The sequence below is a fragment of the Sciurus vulgaris genome (assembly GCF_902686455.1).
Source record: "Sciurus vulgaris genome assembly, chromosome: 6".
Taxonomy (NCBI): Eukaryota; Metazoa; Chordata; class Mammalia; order Rodentia; family Sciuridae; genus Sciurus; species Sciurus vulgaris.
Genome location: NC_136466.1, coordinates 116614553 through 116632671, shown reverse-complemented (window position 1 = coordinate 116632671; position 18119 = coordinate 116614553). Strand labels below are relative to the sequence as shown.

General features: G+C 37.6%; 1 protein-coding gene across 18 annotated transcripts in view; it reads left to right on the top strand.

Moving 5' to 3' along the window:
- The window catches only part of MAST4 (microtubule associated serine/threonine kinase family member 4), a 556979-nt gene that overhangs the window by 493376 nt on the left and 45484 nt on the right, over positions 1-18119 (top strand). For all 18 annotated transcript variants that reach the window (XM_079144856.1, XM_079144854.1, XM_079144853.1 and 15 more), the window contains 6 exons: positions 933-1090; positions 3013-3088; positions 5059-5268; positions 10632-10733; positions 13282-13414; positions 16938-17005. In XM_079144856.1, the coding sequence (XP_079000982.1) occupies positions 933-1090; positions 3013-3088; positions 5059-5268; positions 10632-10733; positions 13282-13414; positions 16938-17005 (747 nt within the window). The remainder of the gene's footprint in view (positions 1-932; positions 1091-3012; positions 3089-5058; positions 5269-10631; positions 10734-13281; positions 13415-16937; positions 17006-18119) is intronic.

Sequence of the window (18119 nt, the reverse complement as noted above, 5' to 3'; positions counted from 1 at the left end):
ATAGCTATATATCCCAGATTGATTAAAAGTGGTGCTATTTAGATGTTTACCTTTTCTACCTTACCATGTTCTAGATGTTGAATGCTTTCAAAAAGCAAAACAGTGGTGCATGCCTGTAGTCCCAGCTTCTCAGGAGGCTGAGCAGGATCACAAGGTTGAGGCCAGCCTGGGCAATTTAGTAAGCCCTTGTCTCAAATTCTTAAAAAAAGGCTGGGGATGTAGTTCAGTGGTAGAATACTTTACTAGTATGTATGAGAGGCCCTGGATTCAATCCCTAGCACCATTTAAAAGGGAAAAAAAAAAAAAAAGTAAAACTATAGATAAGCAATTAAAAACTTGCCACTCCCAAAGCTATTTTCTTAAAAAAAGAAAGAAAGAAAAAAAAGAAAGAGATAAAGAAAAGAAAAAAGTGATAGCCTCAGGGGTGAGGGGCGGAGAATTACAAAATTTAAAACTATGGTCTTACTGAGAAAAATTTCTTTATCCCTCCTGTTTTACCCATGGCACCTATTGATGGTAGTGGAGCAAAGGACAGCATGTGTTCTTAAGAGGGATTTCACCATCTTATTTCTGATCTTACATCATATCATTTGTTATTTACCTAAAGTCGCAGTGTTTAATCTCAGGAGCAGAAGTGAGCACTCAGATTGTACTCCACCATCTGCTTAGTTCCTTTGACTTTGACTGGGTTTGTTCCGTTGTCTGAGCCTGGTTTTATCCAGAGAGGAAACTGTCTTTTGGGAAACTGTCCTTATAGACAAATGAGGTGAGATATAGAAGGCATACTGACCCCTCAGAGAAAACATCAGACATACCACTAGGTTGTAGTTACAATTATAACATGAAAAGGAAGCAGTGTAAAATGGGAGTATCACCCAGGTTTGGGGCATTGTTTTGGAGGCAGTCTTATGACTTTTTTTGGTTTGTTTCAGTCATCCTGCTCCTCCCAGGAGAAGCTGCATCAGTTACCATACCAACCAACGCCAGATGAATTACACTTCTTATCGAAACATTTTTGTACCACTGAAAGCATCGCCACTGAGAACAGATGCAGGAACACACCCATGCGCCCTCGTTCCCGGAGTCTCAGGTGTGTGTGGACCTGACCAAACACTTATGTCCTTGGAGTATCTGTCTTCAGCCATTTTGAGTGAAGACCTTTCATCGTATAATTCACATATGCATTAACTGATTTGTGAACTATCATAAATAGAGTGTGACTTTTCCTTATAAAAGATGACATTGTTAATTATCATTAAGAGGCACTGTCTTGTTTGTTCTAAATTTTCACAATTAGCTAATTGCTGCTTTAATGGTAATCATGATGACCTTAGGGGACTACCTATAAAAGCTTCTAGCCATTGGAAATTTTAAGGCAATCTGTCATGGTACCAGAGCAGTTAATATTAAGTGAAGAGGAAGAAGGTTGGTGGAAAAGGAAGGAGAATATTTTTCCTCAGCATCCATATTATAAAAGCCCCCCCCCCCGATCTTTTTACTCTTTATTCACATCATAAGTCTTAATTTCCCCAGGACTGTGAACAAAATTTCAGGAGTTTGTCTCCTGAGTTTTATGAATGTCAAAACTATACATTGAGTAGGGACAGGTTTTTTTTTTTTTTTTTAATAATCTTATTTCAAACAGTATGTATCAGTCTGTTTCTTTGGGAAGCAAATTCTAAAGTAGAGATTCCTGTCCAGAATGTTTATTAGGGAGCATTTTGTGGACCAACACCTGTGGAAGGGAAGGGAGAAAGTGGGACTGGATAGAAGCAGAAGTTCAGCTGTAATATAGACCCATCCACCTCTGTGGACCTCACAGGGAGTTTTCCCTCAGGCCAGATCACCACAGTCATTGGGTTTATTATTGAAACACCCTGGGACAGAGGAGGCACCCTGGGAAAGACGTTGCTTTAACCAGATGACTCCTTGCAGCTGGGCCACCCTGGAGGGGTCTGACGGGCTCAGCGTTTCTGCTTACAGCACACCAACTGCCCCGGCAGCAGGTCCTTCTTAGAAGGGAGGCATCGATTGTCCATCTCATTGCCCAGTGACAATAGATCTTGATGCTGTGAAATTGGAATATGTTGACATAGTAAGGATGTAATATAAAAAAAGTTAGGTGTTCAGTTGAATCAAAGTGTACTCAGAAGCGTTTTTCCCTTGGTCTCTTTCTTCTCCATTTACTACCATAAACTAACACTAAACACAGCCACTCTGATAATTGTGGGGACATTAGAATATTCTGAGATACAGAATAAAAGTTTAGTTGTACCAGTCCTTCTAGGGAGGGTACTGTGTTTTACTGCCATTTTTTGTTTTATTAAAGAAGTTCCTGGGATAGCTTGTACAAATTTTACCTACCCAGACATATAATTATCCTAATGTTGTACACCAAGAAGGCCACAAATGAACCACTGAAATACAGAGGGAAACAACAGTTGTATGCCACTGTTTCTTATTGTACATAATGCCTGCCTCAGCAACCCAAATAAATATTTGCTAGGCTAGAAAATGGATTTCACTTACGACACCTGTGCCATGGAGAACTCTCAGCCCTCTCCAGTGGTATGTGGCCGAGCGCAGGTGTATAATAAAAGTGTGAAATTACACTCTTATACATGTCCTAGATACTGCTGTTTGTGGCTGCCCTATTTTGTATTGTACTACAATTCATTAATAGGTTTCTGTAACTACATAAACTCATACTACATGAAGAATATAATCTCAGTTTAAGGATGTTTTCTGAACTGGTATTGTAACTCTGTTTTTTGTGGCATTTTGCTTTTTGAGCCTGCTTTTCAAATCCTATTCAGAGTGCCTCTGTGTTTGTGGGTATGTGTGTGTATGCATGTACTAATGACTGATTTTATTAGTTTATTACCTAATGCAGCATACTTTCCATATGAAGGTTGCATAGTACTTTCGATGCAACTGACTATTTATAAATAAAAAGCTTATTTTCATTTCATGCTGTGGCAGGTTTAAAAGGGTAATTTGCTTTGCTTGCAGCCCTGGACGATCCCCTGCCTGCTGTGACCATGAAATAATTATGATGAACCATGTCTACAAAGAAAGGTTCCCAAAGGTAATGAATTAAATGTAAGATGCCTAGCATCTAAATGAACAGGCAACATGGGTTTAGCATCTGTAAGGTGGTTTTGTCATAGGAAGTAAGGGTCCTATCCAGTAATGACTTGCATTAAATAGCACTGCAGCCTTCCTAGAAAGGGAAAATAACTAAAAATACAAAAACAAAACATTAAGCTAACAACTGCTGAGGACTCTCCACTCTGTGGGTGCTCTGAACTGGCTTTAAAGTAAATGCTCTGGCTGTGCCCCATGTCCTGCATGGGCCTGGTATGGAGCTGCAGGGAGGGTCTGTTTTCAAAGGCCCTTCCACCCTTTGTGGTCCTTGTGCCTGTGTTCTGGACCTGCTGCTGTGTTGTCAAGTAGAGACCCATTTTCTCCCTCGGAAGCTGTAGGTTGGTGTGTCATCAAAGTTGTTTTTCTTTTTAAACCTTATTTTTCTTTTCTCTGACTTCCCATCTCTTCAGCTGTGATATTTCTAATTCCATTGCTGTAGAAGGGAAGGTACAGTTGCAACTGTACCTTGCAACTGCAAAGTACAGTTGCAGGCTGATAAAAGGAATTTGAACTGAGCCAGAGTACAGTTTGTCCAAGGGCTGTTGCCAAATGCCCTGGCTGCAAGGAGCTGGTCTCCTGTGGTCCCTGTCACTTTGCCTCACCTCCATGTCTTTCCCACCAAAATGTTTCTGCACATTTGGGAGAAGGCAAACTCTCTACATCATTGCTGATCCTCACCCACTCCCTTTGTTGATCCAGGCATGAGAACAAAGGGAAATCTTTGGTTTCATAAATCAGAAATAGAGCACTTATTATTTGTAATGAACCCAACATTGATGTCATTGATTGAAGCTGTTTTAGCTATTTATCACATGTCCCTTGCTCACTAGGGAGAAAGATACTTACTATGGTTAGTTAACGCAGGTTCAGACCTTAGAGGAAAGCAGGAGGAAGGAGGAAAGGGAATATCCCTGCATATATAATTCATGCTACCCAGGAATATTGATTAGGCAGTAGGTGATCACAGGGAAGGAAATGAAAGTTGGAAAGAAAATTTTAGATTTATTTTACCAAGGGAATTCCCTTGGCATTTTGCACACAGTGTAGCTTTTTGAGGGAAGGATAAAGATGATACATGATGCTTGCTCCTTGTTTATTGAAACCTAGCCAAGAAAACAAACTCTGGGCTCATGCTGTGGGCTTGAGCAGCAGTCCTGAGTTTTGAGTAAGTAACAAGAGAAGAAATATTTGATATTTTTGACAGTCCATCCAAAAGAGTTCAAGATCTAACATGAAAGCATAACAATTCCAGATATTATTAGAGTTATTTCAGGAATCCTATGTGGCCCATTTTATATTTGATGGAATATAAGAAAAGGGGAATTGGCATCCTGAAATATACATTTTCACTTAAATACCTCAAATCTTTATTATGTTTATTCCAAATGATGAGATGGTGATGGCCCCTTCCTTCTCCCTCCCTTCCTCCTCTTTATCTTTTACAGCAGTTTTAGCTTCATAGAAAAATTAAGTGGAAGGTACAGAGATTTTCCTTACCCACCCTGCCCCCACATGCCTCACCTCCCCCATGATCAACATGCCTAACTAGAGTCCACATTTACATTACAACTCTTGGTGGTGTGCCATCAGTGGATTTGGACAAATGTATAATGGCATATGTGCACCATTATTATACCATGCAAAAGTGAGGTTTCTATCTTTTTTTTTTTTTTTTTTTTTTTGTAGTATGGCGGATCAAATTCAGGGCCTCACGCATGCTAGGCAAGCACTCTACCACTGAGCGAAACCCTCAGCCCAGAATTCAGATTTCTTTTAGATTTAAGTTTTGTAATTCTTCTTAACAACTTGTGCAGGTCTGTGAAAATGCTCGGGAAGCATGACAGCTGAATTGTTTACACGTGTGTCTCCCTATGTTACACCTGTGTGTGTGTGTGTGTCTTCTCCAAACAGGCTACAGCTCAGATGGAAGAACGTCTAAAGGAAATTATCACCAGCTACTCCCCTGACAACGTCCTTCCCCTAGCAGATGGAGTGCTTAGTTTCACTCACCATCAGATTATTGAACTGGCTCGAGATTGTTTGGATAAATCCCACCAGGGTCTGATCACCTCACGATACTTCCTTGAATTGCAACACAAATTAGATAAGTTGCTACAGGAGGTAAGATCTGGGCATACAAAGTTTTCTGATTTGTTTTGCATTTACCCTGAAAAAAAGATACCTAAGTAGACCATTTGCTTAAAGTGGTAACTATGAGATGGAGTTCACATTTCAGGGAAGCAAAGAAGAAAGAAAAAAACACTACCTGATGCTACTTGCTATCAGTTGATTCTGGTCATTATGTACAGTAAAAGGAAGTTAATGTAATAACCTTTACAGGAACCTTGGGACCCAACAATCTATGACTCTGGGATAAGTGGATTTTGAAGGATTTTGAAGCAGTGATTCCCCCACCCTTTACCCATAAAGTTATAAATTGCCTGAGCATATGTGTGTTATTTGATGGTGCTATCTAGTTCTAATATCTGAAAAAGCTAAATGGAAAATTGCTGGCTTCTTCCAGGCTGTGAGGCCTATTAATTAACCTGCATGTGGTGTTGGGTAGTAAATGGTAACTTATATTTTCATTAATGTCAGTTCTTCTTCTAACAAAATATCCAATTTCCAAAATGACAGATAAACACAGGAACCGTCTCTGCCTAACACTTGCATGTCTGACTCCTGATAACACCCAGGACAGGAAGGGAATGTGTGTGCTGGAAAGGAATTACTGCATAATATTGCTCTTCTGACTGAAATTGATCAGCCACAGCCTACAAGTGAAACCTATTTAGCCTATATATTTAGATTTATAGTATTTCTGTATCTCATAGGGCATAAATTATGACCATGTAAATATAATCATAGGTGGTTTTCTCTAAGCATGAATATATAAATACACAAAAATGAAGGAAAATACTAGCATCCCAAGTTTTGAGAAATCCATCTGTCCTTGCCCCACAGAATTTAGTTCTGGCAAGATAAGAAGATTACTCTCTGGCTTGCAGCCACTATTTTTCTTTCCTTTCCCATCCAAACTTCCAGAGCAGTCTTCTCTGCTCTGTTGCCATTGTTCACATTTCAACCTATTGCAGTTTACTAGAGCAGTGCCTCTTAAACTATCTTTGGGGGTGAAGGCATTGTTTTTGACTTTTATGTCAGTTGCCAATGTGGCATGGGCCAATTCTCCCATAAACTAAAATGAAAATGAATTTACAGAAAAAATGGTCATGCACTTGGGTGTCCTGGCCATGCAAACTTGCTGTAAAAGTTGCTTAATTCTTATTCTCAATAGTTGACTTACCTCATCCACACTAATAACAGTTCATGGACTGGACCAGTCTGCAGACCACACTTTGAGTAGCACTCTGCTGGAGTATAAATACTCTGTGGGCAGGGATCTCACCTGCTTTGTTCAGGTAGGATGGTATGGACACATACAAGGACCCAAACGTTTGTTGCATGAGTGGTGTCTTCACATTCATCAGAGGCCATGAGAGCTTCATGGTAGGTAGGCCATTTTACTGGAACCAGTCTATTTTACAGTATTCAAACCCTTTTCTCTCTTCATCTCTTTAACATTTTCTCTTATTCTTGGTACCTCTCTGGCCACTCTTCTGGGCCAGTGTTCTCTTCCAACTCATATTTTCTACAAATTAGTTTGCAACAGTTTCCTCCCGCTTCAGCTCTCTCCTTGGAGATATTGTTGACTGTCTTCAAATAAAGACCTATGGACTCTAGTGGGTTCCAGTCCATATTTCAGACCATCAGCATTCTCTGTGGCTTCAGATTTGTTTGTCTGCCTACTGAATGTCTTTCCACTTGGACAGCCCTTCAGAGTAGCAGTGGGCAGTCCACCTTATCAGCAGCTAGACTCGGCATCTCCTCAATGAAACCTGCTTCTCCTTCATTCTTTGCCTCCATTATTGACACCACCATCTTCTCAGTTCCATGCTAGGACTCTGAGTCCTACTGGACTTCCTCTTTCCCTACATCACACAGCCACTGGACTCATAGTTTTCTTCTTAAATATTCTCCAACTTTCTCCTCTTGTCCTACTATTACTTCCTGACTCAGACCCTCATTCTCACTGATCTGCTTTCCTCCAGGCCTAACCCTCGGCTCCACCACACTTCTGTGCAGCTGTGAGAACATTGGTGTGACACTCCCCAATGTTCCATTCTATCTACAGGTAAAACCCATAACATGGCCCACTGCTTGTGTCCCTCTCCGTGCATACAGTGGACTATAATATAATGGTCACTAGGGGTCTCACTTTACTAGCAGACAGTGAACTCTTTGAGGAAGAGGGGTCATCTCTAACCTTTAACTCCCTGTGTGTGGTGCCTTTTGATTTCTCAGTAACTTGGAAGGGAGGGAGGAAGGAAGAAAATACATATGGCATGCCAAAACATTTGATCTATGATTATGGAGCATCAAGTAATCTAATCCTGCTATTCCTGTTAATCAAATCGGCTTCTTGGAAATTTCGGAAACACTATGATTATTACTGTGTATGAGAATACCTTGGAAACTATGCTTGTGAAATGGTATACTTTTGAATGGACAAGGCAGACCTGAGAGGAGCTCTGTAGTCAGACTCTGAGAGGTTTTCCATCCTGAATTCTGCAATTCTGTCCCAGGATATTATCATAATCACCAGTTTAGTTCTGTGTTTTTCATTCCTTGGTAGGCACTCCCTGGAAAGGGTAGATTTGCTATCCATAGCTATTTATATTATAATCCCCTTCTTTCATTTCTGTATGTATGACAGACTTGGCAGATTGTTTCATGACAATTAAAAATAAATCTTAAAAATTTCAAAGATCATGAGAATGGGACATATGAGAGATGAAAATTGTTGAGTTTTAGAGAAATTCCTCTTGTGGCTTAGAAGCATTATTCTTGGGTCACAAAGGTCATTGTTAGGTAGGAATAAGAATGTTGTTCATTTCCACAGATACAGAGTTTCCTTCAGTACTTTTTAAAAACTTAAATCTATCTTCAGAGTCACATTTACAGTGGCCTTCAGGAGCTTAGTGCTAATCTGTCACTGAAGAACTGTCCCCTTCTAGCTGGAGCCCAGTTGTGGGAACTTGATAGGGTTTCCCCTGGATGCAGTCAGTTCCCAGCTGTGACACACTGCCAACAAGCCTCTCACCCCACCTCCTTTCCTATTGCCTGTCTTTTGCATAACCCCAGGCAAGGGTCCCCTATGGTTTGAGCAGCTTGATTTAACTGATGCCTTTGAAAGTCCTGAAGTCTAGGTCAACTCCAGATGAATGCTTTCCTGTCTCCATCTTCCTTTCACAAATGAGTGTTTAGTCAAAAAAAAAAAAAAAAATATATATATATATATATATATATATAGAGAGAGAGAGAGAGAGAGAGAGAGAGAGAGAGAAGAACTCTAACTTACTCATGAATCTGGGTCAGGGTGTTTTTCACAGTGGCCAATAGGTAATATAGAGGCCAAGGGTGTCCATTAGTGTCCCCCTTTGGAGCTTGTTTCCAGCAAGCCAGAAAACAGTTTTCCTTCTCAGGTTAATTGTATCATTTCATTTGATGTTTTAGCAAAGTTCTTCTTTCTCTCCCCCCCTCCCACTTAATGATACCAGATCAAATATTGTTTGAGCTAATATAACTCATATTTTTAGCCTTGGATGTGACTGATAATTGTTAGAAGTAAGAAGTTGGAATGATAATTTTTAAAAAAAATTTGTGTCATCTGAATGACTATTTTTAATTTTTTTCACATTTGAAATGCTCATTTCCCTTGAAAAAAGCCACCGTAGTGTGTTCAGGCTTTTCAGACATTCTTTATATGCCTGAATTAATGAAACAATATTATTATAGTACGAATAAACTTCAGTGGTCAACCCAAATTCTGACCAAGAAGTCAGAAATTTTTTTGTTTGGTTTTGTTTTTTACTTTATCTTTAGGGGGTTTTGTTTAGTTAAGGGTAAACTATTAAAAAAACACACATAACCACACTTATTTACATTCATTGTATCTTCTAAAACCCATTTTTGTTGCAAAACACATATTGGGGGAAAAATTTTAAAAAGACAGTTTTCAATATTTGACGTATATGTGTCTGCATGTTTTAGTAGAATAGAACACTTTCTGTTTTACAATTATTAACCCATTCTCATTTTTCTTATAATTTTTAATTGTAAATGTTAGCTGTTTTCTTTTACTTGTATATGATTTCTTTTATTTTGGAACATGGCCTTTGATTTGATGGTCTAAATTCATAAGACATATTGCAATCTTTTTCATAAATTTTGTCTGCTAGTTCTTTTGGGAGCAGGGTCAGGGATTGGACCTTATTATGATAAAGCAATTTATGATTGGCTTTTTTTTTTTTTTTTTTTTTTTTTTTTTTTTTTTTGGTGGGACTGAGGATTGAACCCAGGACTTGTGCATGCTAGGCATTCTACCATTGAGCTAAACCCCAAACCTTTTTTATTTTATTTTAAGGGAGGTTTTCACTAAGTTGCTCAAGTTGGCTAGAATTTGTGATCCTCCTGCCTCAGACCAAATAGCTGGTATTCCAGGTCTGGATCACCATGCCCAGCTTTTTGAATGATTTTAATTTCTTATTACTATGTCTGTGAAATTATATTGTACCAGCATCACCTTGATACTTTAAGTCCTTAGAGGAAAGTAAATTAAGAAAACCTAAAATGAGTATGCACATATTTACATTAAAACTTCTAATTTTTTTTTGTGCCAGGTTTGATAGAGATTTATCAGATTTCTTCAAGGAAATATCATTGAAAATTTCAGTGACTACTAACAAACTGAGCTTTGCTCTCAAAATATTTATTGTGCTTAGGCAACATGTAAGATAAAATTTAAAAAGATTTTGAGTCAGTTAAATTTTACTAAGTTCAGTGCCTACGTATTATTTATTCAATGTGTGAAATTGAATTCATTGTATATGTTAAGTCAACATTTGAAATAAACATTGCACATCTCTTATATGTGATGAAATAACTAATGTGTTAATCATGTTTTATATGTAAACTCTATTTCATGAACATGTTAAATGGCTGGGGTAACAAAAGTATTCCATTACTGTTAGTCATTTCATACATCTAAGATGTTGCATCTGAAAAGTGCAGTTTCTGGATAAGCTGCCTGTACTGGTACCATGTACTTAATGTGTCATAAACTTTTAATGTCTCCTTCATTCATGGTTCACATTAAGGGCCCTTATGTTTGATTTTCAACAGAGATAATAAATCAAAGTTTTGCCATTAAAGTTTAGTTAGTAGAGCTATTTCATAGATGTATATGTTTAATACTGTCCATTTATATAGAGATAACACCCATTTATCAATCTTTTAAGAGCGTTTTCTAAATCATGTGATTTTTAAAATATTTTGTAATTATCTAATTAGCATGCTTTGCTGATTTTCTTTCCCATTTAGTGAAACAACTGTGTATCATATTTCTTTTCACTGCTTTTTCATAGGCTCATGATCGTTCAGAAAGTGGAGAATTGGCTTTTATTAAACAGCTAGTCCGAAAGATCCTAATTGTTATTGCCCGCCCTGCTCGGTTATTGGAGTGCCTGGTAAGATGCCTTTAGATGTGACTACATTATTTGTTGTTAACTGTGGGAAAGCAGCAACCATCAGAAAGCTCTAGTTTCATTTATTATGTCAACCACCAGTGTTAAATGGAAAGAGTCAGGGGGAACTACGACTCGTGAATGTTCATGATGACATCCTTATGTGTCTTGTCTTTTTATATTTTAAGAAAGAATTCTAGGATTGGTGCTGTACTCAGTAATAGTCATATCACATTCTGGTCAAACTTGAAGGATGATCATGAAATAATGTACTTGACCTTATCTCAGCATAATTACTTTATGTCACAGCTAATTTAAAATGCTTGCTGTGCTTCATGCTTTTTGGAGTTGCCAAGATTCAGAGAGATGGAAGTCAGAGATATGCTAAATAGTGACCTGTGGCTATAATTATTATTTGTTTTTAAAATGTGCCACGTTAGAAATAAGTGCCAGTTAGCAAACCATTCGGAAGAATACAGTAGGGCATCATCCAGACCTAAAGGAATAAAACTTTTAGAAGCAATTCATTTTAGCAACTACATTGTTTTGACCAGTGATCATTTTCCTCTTTACAATTTTTGTTTTATGAAATTTTGGTAGATGTTCCAGTCAAAACTGTAAACAAATATGAAGCTTTGACAATAAGAATTATTTTAGCGGGATATTAATATAGGATCGAAATTCACTTTTAAGTTCTCATAACCATTGAAGTAGTTATAACTCCATATGTACAAGAGAGCTTTCAGCATTTCACATCAATACATACACACACACAACATATATGGCTGTGATGCTTTAGTTTTACCCCTTTTTTAATTAACATTCACATTGTTTTACAATATTGAAATAATCATAACCCCATAAACATGATAGTACCTGATGAGCTACAGTAAGGGGGGAATCTCCAAGACAAAGGTGGGGTGTGAGGATTTTCTTCAGTGGCAGAACCTTGAAGATCCCATAATCAAATACACCATTTGACATGGGTGTCTGTAAGGATAAAGGGGGAAAACTGTCATGATGTTCCTGGGGAGGGGAACTGGTGAGTGGCAGATACAGGTGCAAGGGACTCTTCCTCCTTATTGCTTCTTCTGTTGTAGCACTTGAATTATGCACCATGTGCAATAGTTAAATTTGGGAGAAATTGCCAGTTAGCATTAAAACTTTCTGAACAACAGCAGATATGCCTAGAACAGATCTTGCCTTAAAAGAGGAAATTAATTTTTTACATAATTTCTGATAATCAGAAGAGAAAAAGTAAAAATACAACCTCTCAAAGAAAGAAATAAGTGGATTTAGAAGTGGCTTTGGAAATGTTGCTTTGAATACAGGATAGAGCTCAGATGAAATTGATGTTCCAGAGTATTAAGGGATGTTTCTCCTGCCTGCCATCCTATGCCTGCAGTTCCCAGGGTTGCCATCAGTCGTTGCAGGTGTCTTTACAGGGCACTGAGCATTGGCACTGGTTTGGCTTTACTTCATTTGCAGCAAACTTTTATATATGGCCTTTAGAAACTTAGGTAATTGTCAAAGACTGAGGTTCTAAAATCCCCTTTTGTGGTCATTAATCAAAATGAGAAAAATCTTGTGGGGAAAATTTTCAACAAATGTCACTGAAAATACTTCAAAATGTGTTAAATCTGTGAGCAGATTTACAGCTTTGTTTGCAACCCATCAATCCAGGGCATTCATTTAAATTGAAAAATCTGGAAGATTTTTATTACACACATAGTATAAGCGACAGATTACCAAGGAATAAAATACGTAAGAAAAATATATTATCAAACTATTACAGAAAACGGGTTATTAAAAGTTTTAATTTCTTATTTTTCTTTCTTAATCTTTGCATTGTGTGACTATTAACAGCAAATTTAGAGTTAATAAAAAAGGAAACTTCAAAGTTTTTCCTTCTAATACTTTTGGACACTTCTATATTAAGGGAGTCTCCTGAACTATTTTTGAGTCAATGAAGTTAAACATTATTCCCTTGTGTTTGTTTGTACAAAGAAAGAAACTGAATCTTCTGAATGAAATTCTCAGATTTTAAAAATTTGCTAAAAAAGATAAAAATCAGACCTACAGCCCTGGGAATGATCCCCAGCATCACACATATATATACAAAACCAGATCTAGTAGATCACAGTGGTGGGCACCTTTGGTCCCAACTATTCAGGAGGCTAAGGCAGGAGGATCATTTGAGTCCAGACCAGCCTGGGCAATAGTGTGAGACCCTGGCTTAAAGAAAAAAAAAAAAAAAGTCAGACTTGTTCTTTTTCAGTGGAGTAGAATACCCTCCAAGTTCCATTACAAAGAAATTGGAAATGATTACTATCTTTGTGTTGCCAATTATCACAAGTATTGGGTTAGAATATGAATAGGCTTTAGATATAAAGTGAGAATTATATAGTTTTCAAAGCTATTTATCTCTTTTCTGTATAAATAACCCACAACCATGTGTGTGCAGCAGTTTTATTGTGAACGGATTTTACATAGTAAAATCTCAGACTGTTGTGGCTCAAGGAAGTATCTGCGTGCGTTTGTCTTCTGGCAGGAATTTGATCCTGAAGAATTCTACTACCTATTAGAAGCAGCAGAAGGCCATGCGAAAGAAGGACAGGGTATCAAAACTGACATCCCCAGATACATCATCAGTCAGCTGGGTCTCAATAAGGATCCTCTGGAAGGTGAGTTCTTGGCTGAGTTGATCTTTTACTTGTTTTTACCCTGTGACCTTACGGAAGAATTTCACAGCAAGTCTTTATTCTTTCTGTTTTGGCTGTGTTATTGAAAAGTCCCTTTCCCCAGTTGTGAAATGAAGGAAACAGCCCTAAGTTGAGTCCTGAGGAGCAAGCAAACCTGCCTCTGTTTGTGTTACCCAGAGAATGGGGCCTTGCTCAATATCCTAGAGGCCTGTCATCCTAGAAATGCCATCCTGTCCCAGAAGGGTTTGAATTCTAAGCTTCTCTGGTTCCTTTTTCTCTTGCAAAGATCAGTTGGACCCTGCTTGAGAGTACTTTTAATTTTGAAAGTGTCGCTACAGAAATTAATTATCATTCATTCTAAATTGACATTTAAATTTAATTTGGGAGCAATGCAACTGATGGTAGATTGCTTTAAATTGAGTGCAGTATTGGTAGGTCTATTTTTGTTTATTTGTCTCAAGAAAGTATGAAAGATAGTAATATACAAGAGAACCAATGATAAATAAAAAATTTTGAAGCTTATGAAAGGATTTAAGGTTGATTCAAATAAAGAAAGATTATAATTCTATTAAATACACAGAATAGCAAGCATCCTGTTAGTGATTTTTCAAAACTCTAATATTGATAACCCCCCACCCCCCACCAACCTTTTGTTCATTATTGTTTGGGATTGTTATTTATAACACTTAGGTTATTACTGCTAAAAAGACTCATAAACCATCATTGACTCCTCCATTCAAAATTATCTTCCTGGTTCATTAAATTGAATTTGCAAACAGCGTTTATCCCGCTCAATTGTTTATGATGGAGGTAAACGCTGCCTGTCTAAAGCCAGGGAGCCTGCTGCTCTCTGCCCTGCTCTCTCCTGTTCTCCCTGCTTTGTTTGCTCTTATGGCCATCATATCTTTGCTTCCAGTGAAATGATGCATGCATTACTGGGAGATAATGCCAGATAAATTTATACTGTACTGAAAGCTATACCACAACAGATTCATCACTTATCAGAGACTGGTGGCTGCTTTTCTGAAAAGTTCCCTGGGGAGAGATTTTCCCCCATGGCTTTTAAATTACCATCTTTACCTTTTTGAATCATGAGTCTTCAGAAATGGTTTAAATCAATGAAATAAAAAGGGCAGATGTTTAATGGTATTTAGATGAGTTTTAAAAATCTCTTCAGGCATTACAAAATGATGCCTCAGCTTCCTGCTTCAAAAGCTGACTCTTGGTTCCATTCCATTACTACCCACTGCTTACAAATAATATGTATTTCCCAGATAATAGTTATTTAGCAGAAATTCTATTTAAAACAGAACCATCTTTTAATTTGTTTTTTTATGAAAATAATTGGAGAGGGGGAGGCTGTCAAAGCATATTATAGTGACTCTTCACGCCGGTATAGTTAAGGTTGCGTCAGCCCTTGTGTTGCAGACAGGGAGTTCTACCCACTGTTCTTATCTGGCAGGAAATAGCACTGTAGGCTGAGCTTAAGTATGTGAATTATCTGAGGCCCACTTACATCTTAACAGAGGCTTTAAAAAATTAGTAACGAGGCCTGGGGTGTTGCTCAGTGGTGGACCACTTGCCTTGCACATATGAGACACTGGGTTCGATCCTTAGTACCACGTAAAAATAATAAACAAAGAAAGGTATTGTGTCCTTCTACAACTAAAAATATTTTTAAAAGTTAGTGATTATCTTTGACACCCTTGGAGTTTAGGAATATAAATTTATCAGTGAGAGTTTTTTTTTTTTAACTTGTCAATAATCTTGAATCAGGTCGAGGGTAGTTTTTAATCTGTTTATTAATACATAAAATGTGTCTTCTGGTAATTTTAATACCTGATAACAAGCTCTGCTTCCCTTTCTTTTCAACATTTAAACTAACATACCTAAAGCCTGTCCTTCGAAGGTGAAAAGCGAGGGTTCTGGACTTTGGGGGTGCAGTTCAGGAACCTCTGTGTCTCTCTTCCTTCTGTGAAGTAAAAATGGGATACAAGAGTACCTACTCTCAGGGTTGCTTTAAGGATGATATGAGTTATTCCTGTAGTTACTTAACATATTAATAGCTTAATAAGTGTCAGCTGCTAGTGCAGTTTTTTTGAAGTAGTATTAAATTTTGCCTCTTTCCTTGAAGGAGGAATATGTCTTAGTTCAGAGTCCTTATCTCTAAGAGGCTAGAACATTGGATGTTGGCATCATTTGAATGATACCAAGAAAGGATGTAGTTTGTACTAAGCTCATTTTTATTTTTAGAATTTCCTTACAGGTAAACTGGGAATGTTATTATCAATCTCATTATTTCAGAATCGGGAGTCTGTAAATATTTACCTAAAGCTAACACTCCAATATTGTTTTGCTTCGTATCTCCTATGAGTAATCACTGCCCACAAAGAATGATTGTATTTATAAGAACATCAACACATGAAATAAGAGCCTAAGAAATAATTTTAGTTGTATACAAAAATCTGTAGCTAAAAACTATAACTTTTTATTATATATGTGTTCAATTTTGAAAAAAATTAAAAAATACTTTAGGATAAAATTTTTTCATGTTCTTTTTTAGGTATAAAAATGAACAGTGAGTGAATTAGGTTTTCTCATTTACTTATATAAACTCAAGGAGGCATTCTAAGGTGTGTTGAGCAATTACATGTAGTTGTCACTTTTAACTAGACCACCAGGGTAGTACTTAGGCTGGTGTAAAGCATATGGCATTGAGCCCAGAATTAACTACTTTTTACAATGTAATTAATATCAGTCAACATTAAATGAACACTTAATTTTTGTTAGTCAACATGTTAAGGGATTTATGTGCATTGTAGTGTATAATAGTCATAAAAGAGCCAAGAGATAAGTAATATTTTTCTCATCGTTCAGGGGAAGAACCTTGAACGTTAAAACTCTGAAGTTAAAAGGTCACTTAGCTAATAAGTGCCAATAGTGGTGGAAACCAAAGTCTTTTCATCTCCAAATCCCTCTTAACCACCACCTTTACTACTTTTAAATTGTAAATTCTTAGTGTATTTGGTGAGATATCTTTCAGTAGATGTGAAGAAATGGAGCAAGGGATGCCTACTACAACTGGAGTCATTTCCAATTTGTGTCCAGTGTACCTTGAATGTCTCTCAGTGTCAGGGAAGGCTTGCCTCTCTTGGTTCTCTGATCATAGCCAGAGTTTTAACCACCAAACCCTTTGCAAGCTGCCTTAATTGCATCAGCTGATGAATGCTGCTAGCTGGAATAGAGGCCCAATCGCTAAAGTTCCTGTGTCTAGGTTTTCATAAGAAAGGGCTTTCTGGGAAAGGTGTGTAAAGAGTAAGTTCAAAATCTCAGTTGCTGCTTCTTGTTGTTTTGGATGTAAAGATTTTCCCACAATTACAAAAGAAAATACTTTCTCCATTATAAAAGAAAAAGAAAAAAATTAGTCTATACTATAATGTTTAATTGCAATATTTTTCTTAAACTTTGTTTCCCCTGTTTCCCCCCCCCCTTTTTTTTAACTTAGAAATGGCTCAGTTGGGGAACTATGATAGTGGGACAGCAGAAACACCAGAAACTGATGAGTCAGTGGGTGTAAGTATCTTTCTTGACAAAATATGTTAGTTTTTCTGTTTATTAGCATTTGGAGATTTTGACTGTATTAATTACTTTATTCAACAAATATTTATTGTGCTTCTACATGGAAGGCACTGTGCCCAATAGCAGGCAGACAATTTTAGTGCCTTCCCTCAAAGAGAAACAGGAATTTACAAAAAAGAAATCATACACAAAAGATAGTAATTATACAATAAGATCTACAAAGACAAAAAAGAGCATGTCCACTAGAATATACCATAAAGAGATTTGCCTTGGTTTAGAAAGCCCAGATTTCCTGAGAACATGGCACTTAAACTGAAATGTGAGTAATTATTAGAATAAGGGGCCATGGGAACAACCCGGATGCAAGTCCCATCTGTGTGCTAAGAGCAAGGGAGGCCGTAAAGAACAGAGAGCTTGGGTGAAGACTGGACACACAGGTCCCTGCTTCCCACATTTGTCAGGTTTATGTTTTGTTTATGTTGTTTTAACAAGTACTGAGCTTTAGAGGAGTGTCGTGTGTATATGGGAGTGGAAAGAGGAAATAGGGAAATGACCCGGAGTCATGGCTTGATAAAATGAAAGCATGTGGGGTTCAGGGAGTAGCAGGGTGGCCATGGGGAAGTCGTTGAGAGGTGGCTGCAGTGGTCCTGGTGGCTGGGGTCATTCTTCTCAATAATAAATACCAGCAGAGAAACCAGGATGAAGCAGATTTGGATGGTCAGGAAAGCAGAAATAGACTGGAAACCCAGGTGCTGGATGCAGATTGCCTGGATTTGAAAAATGACTCCACCTCTTGGTAGGTGTGTGTAAATTGGGGTGGACAGGGAAGCTCTTTGTGTCGCTGTTTCCCTATCTTTAAAGCTCTCCCATCTTAAAAGGTATAAGAGATTGTAAAAGATTAAATGAGATAGACCATATAAAGTGGTTAGGATAGTATTACATAGTAAGTCCTAAATAAATGATAGCTGTTTTATTATTATCATAATATATAGTTTTGAATATATTGAGACTCGAGTTCCTTGGTAGCATCCAAGAAGAACCATCAAACCTTCAGTTGGATATCAGCTATGTTCCTGCCCTGGAGGCAGAGCTTCTGGTGGAAGTCCAA